The sequence below is a fragment of the Dasypus novemcinctus genome, chromosome 15, assembly GCF_030445035.2.
Source record: "Dasypus novemcinctus isolate mDasNov1 chromosome 15, mDasNov1.1.hap2, whole genome shotgun sequence".
NCBI classification, from domain to species: Eukaryota; Metazoa; Chordata; class Mammalia; order Cingulata; family Dasypodidae; genus Dasypus; species Dasypus novemcinctus.
Genome location: NC_080687.1, coordinates 106789118 through 106811751, shown reverse-complemented (window position 1 = coordinate 106811751; position 22634 = coordinate 106789118). Strand labels below are relative to the sequence as shown.

Here is a 22634-nt window from a genome sequence, read left to right as displayed (position 1 = left end):
TTGAGTTTCAGAATCAGAGCAATCTGAGTTTGAGTGCCCATTTTTACCACATAAGAACTATGGGACTTGGTCAGTCTGCTTAACAACCATTACATTATCTCTAAACTGGGCTGTATTCTATGATCTGAAATGGAACAGACCAATAAAAAGAGATCACTGTTCTAAGGATTTACTATTTTTAAAGCTTGTTTTTAAAAAGTTTATTCTACTTAAGAGTCATAGCCATATAATAGATGGCCTATAAGTTATTATAAAAGTATTAAAATTTTTGTTATGCAAAGATCATGTGTTCTGACCAGTTGCTCAGGACAGAAAGAGCAAACCCTAAACTTCAGTGACCTTGTCCTATCAACTATAATTATGGATTCCTGAGCCCCTTAGGTCCACTATGTAAGCCCTATTACACTCTGAGTTCACCTCTAATGCTGCACCCCACCCCAGTCCTGTATTAGAATTTTCTGATTTTTTACATTTCTCCCCTCACTAGGTTTTTGAGAACAGCAAGTACATTATGATTTAATCACAGGCTAAAATAAAACCTTTACATATGACTTTACAGTGACTCTCAGCTTTCCCTTTAAGCCCAGGCCTTTTCTCTTCAAAATCTCATGTTAAATTATTTATTTCTAGGGCAGAGCAAGATGGCATCTGAGGGAGTGCACCTCATAATCTCTCCTGAAAAGAAGTGTCTGGGTGGGGTTGGAGTCCTCCCAGAGCAGGCTGTTTCAGGGGTTTGCAGGGCCAGAGCTGTCTGGACATTGATTTAGAGAGACAGTGACAGGAGTGGTGCTTGTTAGAGGTAGAATTTTGGGTTTCTGACATGGAGGTCAGAAGTTGTGGGCAGGACCCTTCTCCCTAGGGTTGGTGGCCACAGTGGTCCCTGAAAACTGCTGGCTGTGTGGTGGTGTTCCAAAGCCCCATGTTTCCCGGATGTGTGGTTCTGGGGTCCATGTCCCCTAAGCCCCCACAGCTCATGCTCCACAGACCCACATACCTTGAGTCTGCAATATCCCACCCTGGTCTTCCCATTCCCCAGTCCAGTGCTCCCTGAGGTCCGTGATTACCCTAGCCCTCTGGTTTTGGACTGACTCTGTGAGTGCAAGAGATTTAGGGGGAGACATGGAGGGGATAGGTGAGTGGATTAAATTTTATGGTCACGCCCCCTTTTATTTTTTTGAGCTGGGAGGAGCATACCAGCTAGCTTAGGGAGAGCCTGGGAAGAAAGGAGAGATGAATCTGCTGAAAAAGCCCAATTTACCTAGACGCTCTGGGATAGGAAACTTGGTCTGGGAGAAGGAGGAGTCAGAATATCAATTAGCAGGCAGCAGATTTGGCCCAGTGATTAGGACGACCGTCTACCAAATGGGAGATCTGTGGTTCAAACCCCAGTCCTCCTTGACCCATGTGGAGCTGGCCCATGTGCAGTACTGATGCATGCTAGGAGTGCCCTGCCACGCAGGGGTGTCCCCCATAGAGGGGAGCCCCACGTGCAAGGACTGCACCCCCTAAGGAGAGCCGCCTAGCATGAAAGAAAGTGCAGCCTGCCCAGGAATGGTGCCACACACATGGAGAGCTGACACAATAAGATGATGCCACAAAAAGAAATACAGATTCCCGTGCTGCTGACAACAACAGAAGCAGACAAAGAACATGCAGCAAATAGACACAGAGAACAGACAACTGGGGTTGGGGGAGGGGAAGGGGAAAAATAAATAAATAAATAAATAAATAAATAAATAAGTAAATAAATAAATAAATAAATCTTTTAAAAATATATCAATTAGCCCTCCCCTAGCACACCTAAGGGAGAGGGACCATAGGATGTGCTTTCCAACCTTCCAATAGCATATTTGGGGTTCCTGGTGAGGTGTAGGAGCCCTCTCATGGGAAATAAAGAGTCATTGTCTTCTGCGTTGAGTTGATTCACCAAGGACCTACTCCTTGAACCTCCTACTGAGCCTCTCATGCAACTTTCCTGCTGCCCTGGGAAAGAGGGAAGTGAGGAAGGGAGAAAGAGGGAACCTCAGATTCCTAAGTATTTTATTTCACTGCAAAGACGAGTCCTAGTTTGAAACTTTGGGTTTTTTTGTTATTGTCATTGGTTTGTCTTCCGGCTTTTCCTTCCTCTTTACCCCCCAAACGCCCCTTTTTTATTTTTATTTTTCTTTTCTTTTCTTCTCCTTTTCTTTTTATTGCTTGCTTCCCCCCCCTTTTTTTAAAACGTTTTCTTTCTTTCTCTTCTTTTTTATTTTTTTCTTATATTAGGTGCTGCAGGGGGCACTTCACATTTGCTGTGTTTCTTCATCCTCCATTTCCTCTTTTCTGTGTGTATTGATTTTGGCCACCAACACTATCCCCTTTTCTCTACATCTTTCTATCCTCCATCATTTATTGTTTCTCTTACATTCCACCTCTCTTTGTTTGGCCCCCAAATTTTCTGACTTTTTATTTCTAATACCTTTGTTCTGTTTTCTGTCTTTTATTCACTCTTTGTATTATTTTCTTTTTACCCCTCTCCTGAAAACACTGGCCTTTAATTCATATATACTCCCCCTCATATTCAGTTGACTGACTCATAATCTCTCCTGCAAAGAAGCAGCGAGTAGGGCTGGAGTCCTGCTGGACCAGGCTGTTTTGGGTGCTTGCAGGGCAGGAGGTGGCTGGATGTCGATTTGGTGGACAGTAACGGAGGAGATTCTTGAGAGAGGTGAATTTTGGGTTTCTGACATGGAGGTCGGAGGTTCTGGCTGGAGCCCCTCCCCCTAGGGCTGGCGGCCGGCTGTGGCAATTGCTGGGAACTTTGTTGTGTGGGGTGTTCCCAAACCCTGAGTAGGCTGTTTCAGGGGGCTTGCAGGGCAGGAAGTATCTGGATGTTGATTTGGTGAGACAGTGGCAGAGGAGAATCTTGTAAGAGGTGGAACTTTCGGTTTCTGACACAGAGGTCAGAGGTTGTGGGCAGAACCCCTCCCCTTAGGGCTGGTGCCCAGCTGCGGGGATCCCTGAAGGCTGTGTTGTGCTGCAGTGCTCCCAGGCCCCCTGTTGGCCAGGTCTGTGTTCCCTAGAGCCTGGTGGCCCACACTCCAGAGACTCACAAACCTTGACTCTGCAGTGTCGCAGACTTCCCATCCCTGAATCCACCATGCCCTGGGGTCCATCTGAGGTCCTTGATTGCCCTAGCCCTCGGCCTTTGTGGTTTTGTTTTGTTTTGTTTTCTCTTGGGTGCTAATATTGCATGGTCTCCTGGTCTTTTCTCCCATTTTATCCCCTCAGGTCCTTTTTCATTTATTTAGTTTTTTTTTCTCTTTCTTGCTTGTTTGCCCCCCCTTCTTTGCCCACCCACTTTTTCTCTTCTCTTTTTTTTCTTTTCTCTCTTTTTCTTCTTATTTTATTTTCTTTATATAATAGGTGCTATAGGGAGCACTTCACATTTGTTGTGTTTCCTCACCCTCCATTTCCTCTTTTCCGTGTGTATTGATTTTGGAAACCTACACTATCTCCTGTCCCCCAAATCTTGCTATCCTCCCTCATCTACTGTTTCTCTTATATTCCACCTCCCTTTCTTTGGCCCCCAAATTGTCTGATTTTTTATTTCTAGTACCTTTGTTCTGTTTTCTGCCTTTTATCCACTCTTGATATTATTTTCTTTCTTTTCTCTTTCCCTCTCTCATGAGAACACTGGCTTTTTAATTCATACTATATTCCTCCCCATATTCAGTTGACTGTCTCATTATAGGTACTCTACTTACTGCTCTAACTCTACACAACTTACATGAATCTAATATCCATTCTCCCAGATCTCACATTGTTGCTCTGTTAACATTTATTACCAATACTACTTTATACATTTTCTTTTCTTACTCATTTTGCTTTCCCTGGCCCTAACAGTTTCCTTCAAAGTGAACTTAGCCAGCAACAAGAAAATAGAGTAAGAAGAACAAAGTGACAAAGAGAAGACATAACACTTATGCATGAACAACAACTAATTAACCCCCAAGACTAGACAAAGAAGCTAAGGAACTGATTAAACCTGTCAAGATAAAGTGATGACCAGACAGCAACAAAAAACTACAAACCAAACCAATAATCAGGAAAACATGGCTGAATCCAGTGAACAAACTAAAAACCAGGAAGGGGAGCAGAACATTGGAAAAGTAATAAAAGATCTCAAAACATATATTAGAGACCAACTTAATGAAGTAAAGGAAGAGATTAACAATATGAAGAAAACACTTGGAGAGGAAATTGCAGACATATGCAAAAAGATAACAGATACTATGGGAATGAACACCACAGTTCAAGAAATCAAAATTACATTAGCAGCAAATAGCAGCAGATTAGAAGAGGCAGAGGAGAGAATTAGTGATGTGGAAGACAGTACATCTGAAATCAAACAGATAGTAAAACTGATCGATAAAAAGATAGAAAAAATCCAGCTAGGACTTAGGGACCTGAATGACAATGCATATGCACAAACATATGTATTATAGGCATCCCAGAAGGAGAAGAGAAGGAAAAGGGGCAGAAGGGATGTTAGAGGCTGAAAACTTCCCAAATATACTGAGAGAGATGAATGTACATGTCCAGGAAGCACAACGCACCCCAAACATCATAAATCCCAACAAGCCCACCTCAAGACATATTCTTGTTAAATTATCCAATGCTCAAGACAAAGAGAAAATTCTAAAAGCAGCAAGAGAAAAGAAAACCATCACATACAAGGGAGGCTCCATAAGATTCAGTGCTGATTTCTCATCTGAAACCATGGAGGCAAGAAGGCAGTGGTATGATATTGTCAAGGTACTAAAAGAAAAAAATTTCCAACCAAGAATACTCTACCCAGCTAAACTAGCATTCAAAAATGATGAAGAATTCAAAATATTCACAGATAAACAGAAATTAAAAGAGTATGCCAACAAGAAACCTACCCTTCAAGAAATACTAAAGGGAGTTCTACAGGAAAAAAGAAAAAAACAGGAGAGGCAGAGTTGGAGGAGAGGGTAAGAGCAACAAAAAAGACAAAAAGAAAATGAAAAAAACAAACAAAATATGACAAACACAAGTCCAAATAAAATATGGCTAACATAAATAATTCCTTGAAAGTAATAACACTGAATGTCAATGGATTACACTCACCTGTCAAAAGATTCAGCCTGGAAGATTGGATAAGGAAATATGACCCATCTGTTTGCTGTCTACAAGAAACACATCTTAGACCCAGGGGTTCATGGAGGTTGAAAGTGAATGGCTGGGTAGAGTTGGAATTTTGCTGGACAGGGCTGTTTTGGGTGTTTGCAGGGCAGGAGGTGTCTGGACATTGATTTAGTGGGATGGTGACAGAGAAGATTCTTGTAAAAGGTAGAATTTTGGGTCTCTTTTATGGAGATTGGGGTTGCATGTGGAACACTTCCCCCTGGGGCTGGCAGCCCAGTGGTGGTGATTCCTGGAGGCTTGCTGCACTGGGGAGTTCCCAAGCCCTGAGCAGGCTATTCAGGGGCTTGCAGGGTGGGAGGTGTCTGGAAGTCGATTTGGTGAGACAGAGACGGAGGTGATTCTTGCGAGATGTGGAATTTTGGGTTTCTGACATGGAGATCAGATCTTCTGGCTAGAGCCCCTCCCCCTAGGGCTGGTGGCCCATCTGCAGTGGTCCCTGAATTGTTTGTAGTACAGCAGTGTCTCCAGCAAGCTGTTTCAGGGGATTGCAGGGTGGGAGGTGTCCTGAAGTCAATTTGTTGAGACAGTGACAGAAGAGACTCTTGTGAGAGGTGGAATTTTGGGTTTCTGACATCGATGTCAGAGTTTGCAGGTGGGACCCCTCCCCCTAGGGCTGGCACCCAGCTGTGGGGATCCCTGAAGAGTGTGTTGTGCCACAGTCCTCCCAGGCTCCCTGTTAACCGGATGCATGGTTCCCAGGTCTGTGTCCCCTAAACCCTGGTGGCCCACACGCCAGAGACTCATACCTCTTGAGTCTGTAATATCACAGAATTTCCATCCCTGAATCCACCACACCCTGAGGTCTATCTGAGGTCCTTGATTGTCCTAGCCCTTGGTGTTTTTTGTTTTTTTCTTTTTCTACTTTTTTCTTTTTTTTATTGCCTTGGTTGGTAATATTGCATTATCTCCTGGTCTTTTCTCCCATTGTATCCCCTAAAGTCCTTTTTCATTTATTTAGGGTTTTTTTTTTCTTTCTTCTTTTCCTTTTCTTGCTTGTTTCCCTCCCTTTTCTTTGCCCACCCCCCTTTTTCTTCTTTTTTTTTCTTTTCTCTCTTTTTCTTCTTATTTTATTTTATTTTATTTATACAATAGGTGCTGCAGGGAGCGCCTCACATTTGCTGTTTCCTCATCCTCCATTTTCTCGTGTCTGTGTAAATTGATTTTGGCCACCTACACTATCCCCTTTCCCCCACATCTTGCTATCCTCCGTCATCTACTGTCTTTCTTACATTCCATCTCCCTTTCTTTGGTCCCCAAGTTGTCTAACTTTTAATTTCTAATGCCTTTGTTCTGTTTTCTGTCTTTTATCCACTCTTGATATTATTGTCTTTCTTTTCTCTTTCCCTCTCTCATGAAAACACTGGCTTTTTAATTCATACTGTATTCCTCCCCATATTCAGTTGACTGTCTCATTATAGGTACTCTACTTACTGCTCTAACTCTACACAACTTACATGAGTCTAATATCCATTCTCCCACATCTCACATTAACGACATGGAAGACAGTACATCAGAAATCAAACAGATAATAGAATTGATTGATAAAAAGATAGAAAAAATCCAACTAGGACTTAGCAGAACAATTGCATCCAGCATCCATGTGGAATCTAGGACCCCTCTTGATATAGATGTGGAGTGGACATGACCATTCCAAGGTACACAGGATGGAGGAATAGAGTATGGATTAGAGTGGTCTTACTGATATTCTATTCGTGAACTATTGTGATTAGTAATCAAAGAAAATGTGGCATTGGTGTGGAGAAAGCAGCCATGGTGGCTGCTGGGTGTGGGGAATGGGAGGAAGAGATGATCTGTGGGGGCATTTTCAGGACTTGGAGTTGTCCTGGGTGGTCCTGCAGGGACAGTTACCAGACATTGTATGTCCTCCCATGGCCCACTAGGTGGAATGTGGGAGAGTGTGGACTATGATGTGGACCATTGACCATGAGGTGCAGCAGTGTTCAGAGATGTATTCACCAAATGCAATGAATGTCTCATGATGATGGGTGAGATTATTTTTATGGGGGGAGGAGAGAGATGAGGGGATATATGGGGACCTCATATTTTTTAATGTAATATTAAAAAATAAAGACAAAAAATAAAAATAAAAAAATTTTAAAAAGAATATGAAGAAAACACTTGGAGAGACTACAGAAGAAATGCCATCATATTAAAAAGATAACAGATATGGTGGTGAAGACCAGCACAATTCAAGAAATCAAAAATACACTTTCAGCAAATAACAGCAGATCTGAAGAGGCAGAGGACAAATTTGGTGATGTGGAAGACAGTACACCTGAAATCAAACAGATAGTAGAACTGATCAATAAAAGATAGAAAAACTCCAGTTAGGACTTAGGGACCTGAATGACAATGCAAAATGCACAAACATACACATTTTGGCTTTCCAGAAGGAGAAGAGAAGGGAAAGGGAATAGAAGGGGTGTTAGAAGAAATAATGGCTGAAAACTTCCCAAATCTACTGAGGGAGATGGATGTACATGTCCAGGAAGCACAACACACATTAAACATAAATCCCAACAGGCCTACCCTAAAACATGTACTTTTCAAATTATCCAATGATCAAGACAAAGAGAAAATTCTAAAAGCAGCAAGTGAAAAGAGAACCATCACATATAAAGGAGGCTCTATAAGATTAAGAGATGATTTCTCATCTGAAACCATGGAGGCAAGTAGGCAGTGGTATGACATAGTCAAGGTACTAAAAGAAAAAAATTTCCAACCAAGAATACTATATCCAGCTAACCTAGCATTCAAAAAATGATGGATAGTTCAAAATATCCACAGATAAACAGAAACTAAGAGAGTATACCAACAATAATCCTGCCTTTCAAGAAATACTAAATTGAGTTCTGTGGGAAGAAAAAAAAAAAACAGGAGAGGCAGAGTTGGAGGAGAGGGTAAGAGCAATTAAAAGACAAAAAGAGACAAAAATCAAACAAAATATGACTAACACAAATCCAAAGAAATTATGGATAATATAAATAATTCCTTGAAAGTAATAACACTGAATGTCAATGGATTAAACTCACCTGTCAAAAGATTCAGACTGGAAGATTGGATAAGGAAATATGACCCATCTATATGCTGTCTACAAGAAACACATCTTAGCACCAGGGATTCAAGAAGGTTGAAAGTGAATGGCTGGAAAACAGTCTTACAAGCAAACAATAACCAACAAAGGGCAGGAGTAGCTATATTCATATCAGACAAAATAGGCTTTAAAGGCAAAACAACTGTGAAAGAAAAAGATGCACACTACATATTAAAGAAAGGGATAATCTTTCAAGAAGAACGAACAATCATAAACATTTATGCTCCTAACAAGGGCACCTCCAAATATATGAGGCAAACACTGGAAAAACTAAGTGAAAGAATAGATGCCTCTACAATTATAGTGGGGGACTTTAATATACCACTACAAACTTTGGACTGAACATCTCAAAAGAGAATCAATAAAGAAACAAAACCTTTGAACAGTACATTAGAGAAGCTGGACCTAATAAATATATACAGAACATTACACCTACATACAGCAGGATATACATTCTTCTCAAGTGCACATGGATCACTCTCCAAGATAGAGCATATGCTAGGCCACAAAGAAAGTTTCAATGAATGCAGAAAGATTGAAATCATACAAAACAATTTCTCTGACACAGTGGAGAGAAGCTGGAAATCTGCAAGGGTTAGAGGCCCAGATTTCACACCAAGATATGGAATTTAAACAACACACTCTTAGAAAAACAGTGGGTCAAGGTGGAAATCTAAAAAAATCAATAACCACCTTGAAACTAATGAAAATGATAACACAACATATCAAAACTTATGGGATGCAGCAAAAGCTGTACTGACAAGGAAATTCATAGCCATACCTTCATACATCAAAAAAGAAGAAAGAGCTAAAATTGAAGAACTAACTGCACAATTAGAGGAATTTGTAAAAAAACAACAAAATATCCCCAAAGGAAGAAGAAAGAAAGAAACAACAAAATAAGAGCAGAACTAAATAAAATAGAAAATAAGAAAGCACTTGAAAAGATAAACAAAACCAAGACCTGGTTCTTTGAGAAGATCAATAAAATTGACAAACCCTTATCTAGACTTACAAAGAAAAAAAGAGAGAAGATGCAAATACACAAAATAAGACATGAGAAAGGAGATATCACCACAGACCACACAGAAATAAAGACTGCCATAAAAAGATACTTTGAAAAACTAGGGAAGCGGACTTGGGCCAATGGATAGGGCATCTGCCTACCACACAGGAGGTCTGTGGTTCAAACCCTGGGTCTCTTTGATCCATGTGGAGCTAGCCCATGCACAGTGCTGATGTGCACAAGGAGTGCCATGCCTTACGGGAGTGTCCCCCACATAGGGAAGCCCTATGTGCAAGGAGTATGCCCCATAAGGAGAGCTGCCAAGCACAGAAGAGGGTAAAGTCTGCCCAAGAATGGTGCTACACACACAGAGAGCTTACACAAGATGACACAATAAAAAGAAATGCTGATAAGGATAGAAAGTGGTCACAGAAGAACATGCAGTGAATGGACACAGAGAACAGACAACGGGGGAGGGGATAAGGGGAGAAAAATAAATAAAAAATAAATCTTAAAAAAAAAAGAAAAACTATATTCCAAAAAGGACAATTTAGAGGAAATGGACAAATTCCTAGAAATGCATAAGCAGCCTGCATTGATGAAAGAAGAAATTGATGATCTCAACAAACCAATCACAAGTGAAGAGATAGAATCTGTCAGTAAACACCTTCCAACTAAGAAGAGCCCTGGGTCAGATGGCTTCACAGGTGAATTCTACAAAACATTCCAGAAAGAATGAACACCAATCTTGCTGAAACTCTTCTGAAAAATTGAAGCAGAAGGAGCATTGCATAACTCATTCTATGATGCCAACATTATCCTAGTACAAAGCCAAACAAAGACACCACAAAAAATGTAAACTACAGACAAAACTCTATGAACCTAGACGTGAAAATCCTCAACAAAATACTTGCTAATCGTACTCAACAACACATTAAATCCCACTATGACCAAGTGGGATTCATTCCTGGTATGCAAGGATGTTTCAACATAAGAAAATCAATTAATGTAATACACCATATAAATAGATTGAAGGAAAAAAACACATGATCATGTCTATAGATGCAGAAAAAGCATTTGACAAAATGCAGTACTCTTTCTTAATAAAAACAATGCAAAAGATCAGAATAGAAGGAAATTTTCTGAACATGATAAAGGGTATGTATGAAAAACCCACAGTTAACATCATTTACAATGGTTAAATTCTAAAATCTTTCCCTGTAAGATCAGGGACAAGACAAGAATGTCCACTATCACCCTTTAATTTAACATTGTCATAGAAGTACTTGCTCAAGCACTGAGGAAAGTACCAGATGTAAAAGGCATCCAAATTGGAAAGGAAGAAGACGAAATTTCATTATTTGCAGATGACATGATCCTATACATAGAAAACCCAGAGAAGTCTACAAGAAAGCTTCTAGAACTCATAAATGAGTTCAGTAAAGTTGCAGGTTATAATATCAGAGAGCAAAAATCAGTAGCATTTCTGCAATAATGAGCAATCAAATAAACCAATAATGAGCAATCTCAGGAGGAAATCAAGAAATAAATACCATTTACAATAGTGAATAAGAAAACAAATACTTAGGAATAAATTTAACTAAAGATGTAAAAGACTTATACACAGAAAACTACACAACCCTGTTCAAGGAAATCAAAGAGACATTAAATAAATGAAAGAATATTCCCTGTTTATGGATAGGAAGACTAAATATTATTAAGATGTCTATCCTACCAAAACTGATCTACACATTTAATGCAGTCCCAATAAAGATCAACACACCATTCTTTAATGAATTAGAAAAACTAGGATTGAAATTTACTTGGAAAGGAAAGAGGCCCCAAATGGCCAAAGACATATTGAAAAACAGAAATGAAACTGGAGGAATCACACTACCTGACTTCAAAACATACTACAAAGCTACAGAAGTGAAAACAGCATGATATTGGCACAAAGATAGACACACAGACCAATTGAACCAAATTGAGAGTCCTGATATAGATCCTCATATATGTAGTCATATAATATTCGACAAGGCCATCAAACCCATTCAACTGGGAGAGAATGACCTCTTCAACAAATGGTGTCTGGAGAGGTGGATATTCGTATGTAAAAGAATGAAAGAGGATTACCAACTCACACTTTATACAAAAATCAACTCAAGATGGATCAAAGACCTAAATATAAGAGCCAAGACCATAGAGACTTTGGAAAGAAATGTAGGGAACCATCTACAGGACCTTGTAATAGGAAATGGCTTCATGAATTTCACACCCAAAGCATGAGCAGCAAAAGAACAAATAGATAAATGGGACTTCCTCAAAATTAAAGCCAACTGCACGTCAAAGGAGTTTGTAAAAAAAAAAAGGGAAAAGAGACCTACCCAATGGGAGAAAATATTTGGTAACCAGATATCTGATAGGAGACTTATATCATGCATATATAAAGAACTCTTGTACCTCAAAAATAAAAAGAGAAACAACCCATTTAAAAATGGGAAAAAGATTTGCAAAAAAACTTCTCTAAAGAAGAAATACAAATGACCAAAAAGCACATGAAAAAATGAACAAAATCACTAGCTGTTAGGGAAATGCAAATCAAAACAACAATGAGATACCATCTTACTCCCATAAGATTGTCAGCTATGAAAAAAACAGACTTTAAGTGCTGGAGAGGATGTGGAGGAATGGGAACACTCACCCATTGCTGGAGGGAATGCAGAAGGATACAGCCATTCTGGAGGAGAGTTTGGCAGTTCCTCAGAAATCTAGCTATAGATTTGCCATATGATCCAGCAATTCCTGTGCTGGGCATATACTCAGTAGAACTGAAAACAAGGGCACAAACTGATATATGCACACCAATGTTCATAGCAGCACTATTCACTATTGCCAAAAGTTGGAATCAACCCAAATGCCCAACAACAGATGAAAGGGTAAATAAAATGTGGTATATGCATACAATGGAATACTACTCAGCCATAAGAACGAACACAGTACAAACACATGTAATAACATGAACAAATCTTGAGAACCTTATGTTGAGCGAAGCAACCCAGGTATTGAAGGACAAATACTATATGACCTCACTGAAATGAAATAAATAAACCAAGCTGTCTCAGAGAGCTAGAGAAAGGATGATAGGCTTAAAGGAATTTAGGGGGTAGAGGTAGATTGCAAGCTGACACTTACCTGGGTGAAATCTATGATAAGCTGAAGGTAAGTATTTGTACAGGGAAGGGATAAAATGGGAGCATAGGGATACCTTTGCAGGCCTGAGGGGGCATAGGGATGGGAGGATGGGTAAGATGGCTCAAGAAACAGGGGGAGGGTGGGGGGAACATTTGAACATAGGAGATTGTCAAGTATGTGGTTGAAAGTATAATGTTGAGAAAACTTTTTTGAAAATATAATAAGGGATATTACCTGTTTAAGATACTTAAAGGGGAGAATTTGACCAAAGGCAGGCTTCTAAGGAATGTGTGAGTGCTCATTTTGTCATAGTGGATTACATCATTGGATAGAGACCTATACAGTGAGAGTGAAGGTAGAGGGAATTACCTTTCTCGAGAGAATTGGTGGCTCCCAGTGGGTTAGGGCAGTAGAGCGTATCAAGCCCCAAACATTGTTGCAAGTATCTCTGCATATGGTCCTTCAAGTAATGAAGATTGATTTTCACTATGGGCCATGAGGGGAGGGGGAAAGAGGTATTGAATAGATGGAATCAGTGTAACTGTGGGGCAATGGAAGTGTTCCACAAGATTATGCAATGGTGGATATAGGACACATTAAAGTACACCAAAAATGTTTAAAAGCCTATAGGCTAAAATGTAAACCATAATGTAAATCCAAGTGTAATCATGTTTGAAAGCTATTGTCTCAATATCTGTACATCAGTTGCAGCAAATATAATATGAACATGTAAAAATATCATAGCTGGGGAAGGGACAAAGTGTTTGATGCTGGATATGTGGGAGTACCATATATTGTATATATGAATTACTGTGATCTAAAACTTTTGTGAAGACAAACTTACTAATTAGAAAAAAAGAAGAAAAAGGATGTACACACTGAAGAAGAAGTGGAAGAAATTGCCTTGCCACTGTACAAATGGGGTAACATTTACAGCAGTGATAAAAGGTAAAGCATCAAAAACAAAGCTTTTTCATTTTTTAAATTTTTTGAAACCCCAATTTATTTTTGCTTTAATTTTTCTAAATTAGTATATATTCTATATCTAACCTTTAAACCCATTATGATATTGCATTTTACTATTAATGGAACTTGGCAATATATTAGGATTTATTTTTGAAGAAGTTTTGGATCACAGAGAGGTGCAACTATGGCAGGGGAGAAACACTGGTGTGGGATGTTATTGATAGGGGGTACATGATTGGAATAGAGTTCTCCAGGGCATGTATACAGGGTACATAAAAATATTTGGGTATTTTCATAATGATTACAGTAAAAAATGACAACTGAGCAAGTGTTGAGTTCCTAGCCAGGGGGTGTTCTATCACATTCCCCAATGGAATAGCAACAACCACCAAGTGCAATGGATAAGATCAATAAAAAAAGGATGGTCCAACAATGAGCCCTTGATACTAATGACTATGCTTGTGAGGCTGTGCACCTGAAGTAAGAACTAGGCCTAGAGCTGCAGAGTGCCTAAGAATTACCTCCTGAAAGCCTCCATGTTGTTCAGTTGTACCCAGTCTCAAAGCCAAACTCAGCATGTAAATGCATTACATTCCCCCCAGCATGGGAAATGACTTCTAGGGATGAACCTCCCTGGTGTGGAGGGATTATTACCAAGTACCACCTGATGATGTGACTAGAAAATGACCTTGAATAAAAGGGTCAATTCAGACCAGCAGAAGATCTCAGCCTACATGTAATATCAGGTGTCAAAAATGCATTTGACCTTAAAGAAAAGGGTGAAATGGAAAGTACAAATGAGTTTATATGGCTATACTCCAAAAAAGAGTTGGGAGGTCATCAGAGGGGTCACTCTTATGCACACCTCAGCAGGGTCCCAGAGACAGCCAAAGTAGATACAAGCCCAGGTATTAGTTCTTCTGAGGGCTACAGAGACCTGCAGTTTCTATGGTCATGGCAGATGTAGTTCAGTGCCATGTCAGTTGGCCCTACTTTGGAGTTTGTGTTCCTGAATGTGATGGAGTTGAACTCAGATTTGATCTTTGTTCACAAGCCTCTCCTGTTACTTTTACTGGACCTGTGGTTGGTACTGGGGTATGGTGTATGCTCAGAGGACCTGAATCTCTGGAGTGTCCATGTGATAACCAGGCCCTGAGCCTCAACACACCTGCAAATCCTACCTTCTGGTTTAATGAACTTACTCCAGCCAGCTAACAGGGAGGTTTAGAAGGTCAACCATCACACCAGGGAGCCAAGAGTGCCTACAACTGAAAGCAGAAGGATCGCATCCAGCATCCATATGGAATCTAAGCCCCATCTCAATATAGAGGTGGAGTGGACACAACCATTCCAAGGTCCTCAAGATGGAGGAATAGAGTATGGATTAGAGTGGACTTATGGATATTCACAATAGTTTGTGATCAGTATGTAAGAAAATGTAGCATTAATGTGGAGAAAGTGGCCATGGTAACTGCTGAGGGTAGGGAGAGGTAAGAAGAGATATGATGTGGGGTCATTTTCATGACTTGGAGTTTTCCTGGGTGGTACTGCTGGAACAGTTGCTGGACATTGTATGTCCTCCCATGGCACACGGTGTGAACTGGGGGAGAGTATAAACTATAATATAAACCCCTGTCCATGTGGTGCAGCAGTACTCCAAAATGTATTCCCCAAATGCAATGAATGTGCCACAATGATGAAAGAGGTTGTTGATGTGAGAGGAGTGGGGTGAGGGGGGTGGGGGCTATACGGGGACTTCATATTTTTTTAATGTAACATTAAAAAGAAATAAGTAAAATTATGTATTTCTCTCTGGGTGTGTTTTTTTTTCATTAAAAGATATATTGAAGTACATTATTTGTACATTAACATACATAAACAAGAAGTGTATTGTAAAATAAACAAACATGCATTACATCATACAGGGCTCCCCTAAATCAGCCTGCCACCAATACCTTACATTGTTGTGAAACATTTGTAACAAATTATGAAAGAGCATCATCAGTGTATTACTACTAGCTATGGTACATTTCTTACATTTGGTGTATTTTTCTGTCTACCCACCATATTATTATTTTTTTGTTCATAAACCATACAATTTACTGAAATGTACAATCAATATTATTTGTTATAATCACAGAGTTGTGCATTCATCACTTCAATCAATAATAGAGCATTTTCATTACTCAGAAAAAAGGAAAAAAGAAAACAAGAAACAAACCATTATAACATTCATATGCTAGCACTACTAATTATAAATCCTATGATGTGTTTTCACCATTTTCATTCATTTCTAAACATTTACAAACAAGTTTTTACCAATTCTGCAAAGATTAAACTTCAGCCTTCCATTCTGTAACCTTGTTTTATTTTCTGGTGATCTATTCTAGCTATTAGCTCCATTATTTTGCTCATTATGTTTAGTTCATAGGAGTGAAATTGTACAATATTTGTCCTTTTGAGCCTGGCTTGTTTCACTCAACATACTGTCCTATAAATTCATCCATGTTGTCGTATGATTTATGTCTTCATTACTTCTTACTGCTGAATAATATTCCATAATGTATATATACCACACATTATTTATCCATTCATGATTTGATGAATACCTAGCTTGATTACATTGTCTGGCATTTATGAATGTCACTATGAACTTCAGTGTGAAGATATCTGTTCATGTCACTGTTTTCATTTCTTCTGGATTATCTACCAAGTAGTGGTATTGCTGGCTGACATGGTAGATCTATATCTCACTTCCTTAGGAACCACCAAACAGACTTTCACAGAGACTATATCCCTACATTCCCACCAACAGTGAATAAGCGTTCCTATTCTCTCCAACACCTGTAGTTTTCTGCTTGGTTAATAGTGGCATTCTAGTAGGTGTGAAATGAAATCTCATTGTAGCTTCGATTTGCATTTCTATAATAGCCAATGATGTTGAATCATTTTTCATGTGTTTTTCACCATTTCTATTTCTGTTTTAGAAAATGTCTATTCAAGTTTTTTTCTCATTTTTTAATCTGGCCATTTTTACTCTGGTCATTTTGTTTTCTTATTGTTGAGTAATAGGATCTCTTTATATATAATGGATATTAGAATCTTTTCAGATGTGTGATTTCCAAATATTTTCTCCCATTGAGTAGGCTGACATCCCTCTCCCTCTTTAATCCTCCATCTTTACCTGGGTGTTTTAAGCATTCTCAATATTAGCACATCAAAACTAAAATCACAAGCTCTCTAAGTTTCTATTTGCTCTTCCTTGTTCCTGATATCAGAATAGGGAACACATTTTGTCACCTGTGACAGCATGTTTACCCTTTTCCTCTCTCTCACTTGTTATATGTAATCTTCCACAATATTGTAGATTTTCCCTTTTAATTATGTTGCTATCATATCCACTTCTTTCCAGTTTGTTTCAACCACCTGTCATGTAGAAAACTAGACATGGATAATCAATTAAGTAATTAATCAAGCATATCCTTTAGCCTTTCATACATTAGCAGGTGCATGTAATTCTAATACATCATGGGACTTTGCATTATTTCCTTCTTTAAAAAATGGGTTCATTTATTATAGAGCCACTGATGTGAACAATGGTAGCCATGCCTTAATAGAGAGGTACATGCTGTAGCAGTTTGATATTATTTATGAATTTAAAAAAAGATATTTGATTATGTTTGTAAACTGGTCTATTCCTCTGGGCATGATGCCTTTTGATTATTTTGGATTCACCTGAGATGATCTTTGATAAAATTATTTTAAGATTTTGGCTTTGATTAGACAATGTCATAAAGGTGACTCAGTTTGAATCCACACCCACTTCGTTGGCTATATAAATGGACATTCAATCAAAAAGATACACTGAAGCAGACATGTGAGAAAAGAGGAAGGGAGCACCATAGATACAAAAGAGAATCCTGCAGCCCCAGGATAAGAGATGAGCCATTTGCCTGATAGTTTATAGCTGACCTTGTAAAGAGAACAGAGTAGCTGAGCCCATAAAGAAATCAGTCCTGGGAAGAGAGAAGAGCCCTTCAGCCTACAGCTGAGATTGGGAGAAGCTGGGGCCACAGGACTTAAGAGGAAAGAGGAAGGCTGAAGTCTTGCAGAGGTGGTCCACTATCTTGCTTCAACATTTGGCAACAGAGTTTGGTGAGGAAGTAACCTTGAATTGTATTCTTTAGGGTCTCGGAACTGTAAGCTCATATCCCAAATAAATAGCATTTACAAAGCCAACAGATTTCTGGTCCTTTGTATCAGCACCCCTTTCACTGACTAATACAGAATTTGGTACCAGGAGAGTGGGTTCATGCTTTTGCAATTACCAAAATGCTGGATTGGTTTTATAAATGGATAAGGGGTATTTTTGGAGGAATTATGAGATGCTTGATGGAAAAGGCCTAGACTGCTTTGAAGCAACTGTTAGTAGGAACATGGATGCTAAAGAGTCTTTTGATGGGCCTTAGAAGGAAATGATGAAAGTATTACTGGAAACTGGAGGAAAGGTGATCTGTGTTTTAAAGTTGCAGAGAACTTAACAAGGTTGCTCCTGATGTTATATGGAAGGCAGAATTTGAAAATTACTAACATGGAAATTTAGCCAAGGAGATTTCCAAACTAAATGTGGAAAATGCAGCCTGGCTTCTCCTTGCTTCTTCTAGCAAAATGTTAGAGGAGAGAGATAAGCTGATAACTGAATTATTAGGCACAAATTGAACAGAAACTGATTCTGGAAATTCCAAGACTCTGGAAATCAAGCCCCAAGATGATAGTGGCCCACTTGAGGAATTAAACTTGGAACTTGTAAGTCAGGCTTGAAAATGCAGATATTCAGGAAAGACTTGTGGAAAGTTTTACTTTCTGATGGCTTTCACCCCTGCTTCCTGAATGCTAAAACAACAAGATTTTGAGAGAGCTGTATGAACAAAACCACTGTCAGCCTGAACTAAAAGGGATATGGAGGGAGAGATGAAAGGGAAAACAGCTTTAAGAGGAAATCCATGGAAGCTGAGGTCTGGAATTAAGACATCTCCTTGAGGCCAGAGAGGAACCCCACCCATGAGCACAGAAAGGGTGACTTTATTACAGCATTTGAAGAAGGTGGATGTTCCAGCCCACTGCTCAGGGTAATTTTTGCAACACCAGGCTACAGAAAGGGTAGAGCACATTCCCCAAGGGTTGGGGAAAGTGAGGTCAACACCACAGTGCTCTGAGAGGGGTGGACTTTTCCCCTAGGTAGGGGAAAGGGTGGCCATCACCCCAATGTTCTTGGAGGGTGAGGTCTGGAGCTCAGTCATCTTGCAGATGCTTGATGAGGGTGGAACCAAGAAAATGCCCATTGGGCAAGCCTATGGAAAGACTGGGCCCACATGAGGCTCCAAGGTGGAGAAAAAATAATCATTTTAAGAATGACTCTCAGACTTTGAAATCTAATGAAGTGTGCCCCTCAGGTTATTGGAACTGTAGGGGAACAGTGACTCATGTGTCCCTCCCAGATTCTCCTTATGGTAATGCAAATGTTTATTCTTTGTCTGTGTCTTTGTATAGTGGAAGCAGATAAATGGTTTTGTTGGTTTCACAGATCTACAGTCAGAGGGGACTTTTCCTCAAGACAAACTATATTTCTTTAATCTGTAACTGCAATGTGACTTTGGTTGTTTTTTTTTTAAAGATTTATTTATTTATCTATTTATTTATTTATTTTTAATTTCTCTCCCCTTCTGTACCCTCCCCCCCAGTTGTCTGTTCTGTGTGTCCATTCTCTGTGTGTTCTTTATGTCCACTTGTATTCTTGTCAGTGGCACCAGGAATCTGTGTCTCTTTCTGTTGTGTCATCTTGCTGCATCAGCTCTCCATGTGTGCAGTGCCACTTCTGGACAGGCTGCACTTTTTCATGCTGGGTGGTTCTTGTTACAGGATGTACTCCTTGCATGTGGGGTTCCCCTATGTGGGGGACACCCCTGTGTAGCATGGCACTCCTTGCGTGCATCAGCACTGTGCATGGGCCAGCTCACCACACAGGTCAGGAGGCCCTGGGTTGGAACGCTGGACCTCCCATGTGGTAGGCGTGTGCTCTATTTGTTGAGCCAAATCTGCTTCCCCAATGTGACTTTGCACTTAGCATTACTAATTGAAAGGATTTAAGGTTTTTTGAATATTGTAATGTCTTTTTTGGAATTCAGAAGGTGGAGTACAGCAGTTTGATATTATTTATGAATTTTAAAAAAATGATGTTTGATTATGTTTATAAACTGGGCTGTTCCTCTAGGCATGATATCCTTTGATTGTATTGGACTCAGCTGAGATAGCTTTGATTAAATTATGTTAAGATTATGGCTTTGATTTGACTATGTTTTAGAGTGACTCAGTTTGAGACCTTGTCCCCTTTGTGGGCTATATAAACAGACATTCGGGGCGCGGGCGGAAGCGGCGGGCGCCGCGGCGGCGCCGAGGGAGGGATGGCGCGGGCTGGACAGTGCTTGTGAAAGTGAACACAACAAAAATATGGATATGGGAAACCAACATCCTTCCATCAGTAGGCTTCAGGAAATCCAAAAGGAAGTAAAAAGTATAGAACAGCAAGTAATTGGCTTCAGTGGCGTGTCCGATGACAAGAATTACAAGAAACTGGAGAGGATTCTAACAAAACAGCTTTTCGAAATAGACTCTGTAGACACTGAAGGGAAAGGAGACATCCAGCAAGCCAGAAAGAGGGCTGCACGGGAGACGGAAGGTCTTCTCAAAGAGTTGGAGCAGAATGCAAAACACCCGCAACGAGTGGAAATACAGAACATTTTTAAGGAAGCCCAGTCCCTCGTGAAAGAGAAGATAGTGCCTTTCTATAGCGGAGGCAACTCTGTGACTGATGAATTCGAGGAAGGCATCCAGGATGTCATTCTCAGGCTGACACATGTGAAAACCGGAGGCAAGGTCTCCCTGCGGAAAGCGAGATATCACACTCTAACCAAAATCTGTGCGGTGCAGGAGATCATTGAAGACTGCCTGAAGAGGCAGCCTTCCCTGCCGCTTTCCGAAGATGCCCACCCTTCAGTCTCCAAAATTAACTCTGTGATGTGTGACGTGAACAAGGCGAGAGGCACTCTGATCGCACTTCTCATGGGAGTGAACAACGACAACGAGACTTGCAGGCACTTGTCGTGTGTACTCTCAGGCCTGATGGCTGATCTCGATGCTTTAGATGTGTGCGGGCGTACAGAAATCAGGAATTATCGAAGGGAGGTGGTAGAAGATATCAACAAATTATTGAAGTATTTGGATTTAGAGGAGGAAGCAGACACTACGTATGCGTTTGACCTGGGACAGAATCATTCCATTTTAAAAATTGAAAAGGTCCTCAAGAGAATGAGAGAAATAAAAAATGAACTTCTTCAGGCACAGAATCCTTCTGAATTGTACCTGAGCTGCAAAACAGAGCTGCAGGGTCTGATTGGACAGTTGGATGAGGTCAGTCTCGAGAAGAACCCCTGCATCCGGGAAGCCAGGAGAAGAGCAGTGATTGAGGTGCAGACCCTCATAACTTACATCGACCTGAAGGAAGCCCTGGGCAAGAGACAGGCGTTGGTCTGCGAGGAGCACCCGTCCCATAAGGCAGTCTGGAGTGTCCTCGGGAACTTGTCAGAGATCCAAGAGGAGGTTCTCTCGTTTGGGGGAAATCGGACTGATAAGAACTACATCCGGCTGGAAGAGCTGCTCACCAAACAGCTGCTGGCCCTGGACGCTGTGGACCCACAGGGGGAGGAGAAGTGCAAGGCTGCCAGGAAGCAGGCGGTGAAGCTGGCCCAGAACATTCTCAGCTATCTCGACATGAAATCCGACGAGTGGGAGTACTGAAATGCCCCAGGCCTCACGCCTGCCATCCCTTGTTCTGCACTTTGTACATACTTCTATGTATTTATAGAGAGCTTTCAGTTCACTGAGCCTAAATATGATTTATACATACCTATTTTAACCTCGGTATTTATGATTTAAGCAAATTATATTCAGTATCTTTGCTGCTTTTGATGTTGTGAAAACAATATTACAGCACATTACTTTTTCCATCTGGGTCCTTATCCGTATGTGGTATGGTTTTGTTTGTTGATTGGTTTTGGTTTTGGCATGTTTTTCTCCTATTATCAAAATACGAAATAGAGGCAGCTTTTGTAATTAATTTTTAAATGGCTTTGTCCAAGCATTTAAATGCAGATATTTCACAATCTCAAAAAATAGATATAACCTTACACAATACTAGAAAAATTATGAGAAAAGGGGACATTTTTCAATAGCTAGGAGTAAGGTCCAAGCACAAAGCCGCAAAATGAAGTATATTAATATGCTGAGTAAAGCAGAAAGATCTGCTTCATTTAGAAATCCTGATTTGGGCATACCAAGTTTAATAGGGTGGAGGGTTTTTGTTTGTTTATGTGTTCATTGGATGATTTTGACTTAAGTTCTGTTCTTTTGTAAATATGTTTCATTTGAAAAAGTGTCTGTTTCGTTCCTGCCCCCTCCCCCCCCATACTCTGCATTTAGAGGGGGGCTATCTTATTTTTGTTTATGATATAAAATTATGAAAAGTAATGGTAAAAAAAAATGAGAATTTATTGAAAGGATAAAACACCAGCTATTAAATACCTTGAAGTTGTTTTTGTTTGTAAAAAAAAAAAAAAAAAAAAAAAAAAAAAAATAAACAGACATTCAATCAAGGAGACACACTGAAGCAGATATGTGAGAAAAGAGGAAAGGAACTACATAGACACAGAAGAAGATCCTGCAACCCTGGAAAGAGAGATGAGTCATTTGCCTGATGGTAACAGCTGACCTTGTGAAGAGACCAGAGCAGCCAAGCCCATAAAGAAACAAACCCTGATGAGTCCTTCAGCCTCCAGCTGAGATCAAAAGCTGGGGCAACAGAGCCTTACAAGGAAAAAGGAAGACTGAACTCATAGATGTCACCCACCATCTTGCATGAACATCTGGCAACAGAATTTAGTGAGGATGTAACCTTGAGTAGGACTCTTTAGGGCCTTGTAACTGTAAGATTTTACCCCAAATAAACACCTTTTATAAAAGCCAACAGATTTCTGATATTTTGCATCAGCAACTTTTTGATTGACTAATACTGCTAATGCTCCAGCTACA

At 40.0% G+C, this 22634-nt stretch overlaps 1 protein-coding gene across 1 annotated transcript; it reads left to right on the top strand.

Annotated features, from left to right (window-relative positions):
* Window positions 1–19919: 19919 nt before the first annotated feature.
* LOC131273488 (BAG family molecular chaperone regulator 5) lies at window positions 19920–21551 on the top strand. The gene has a single exon (XM_058276813.2). It carries the CDS (start codon window positions 19998–20000, stop codon window positions 21342–21344), a length of 1347 nt encoding a protein of 448 aa, XP_058132796.1. The 5' UTR covers window positions 19920–19997; the 3' UTR covers window positions 21345–21551.
* The last annotated feature ends 1083 nt before the right edge of the window (window positions 21552–22634 follow it).

Coding starts and splice junctions, on each gene's coding strand:
- LOC131273488 (XM_058276813.2), top strand. CDS start 19,998: ATGGATATGGGAAACCAACATCCTTCCATCAGTAGGCTTCAGGAAATC.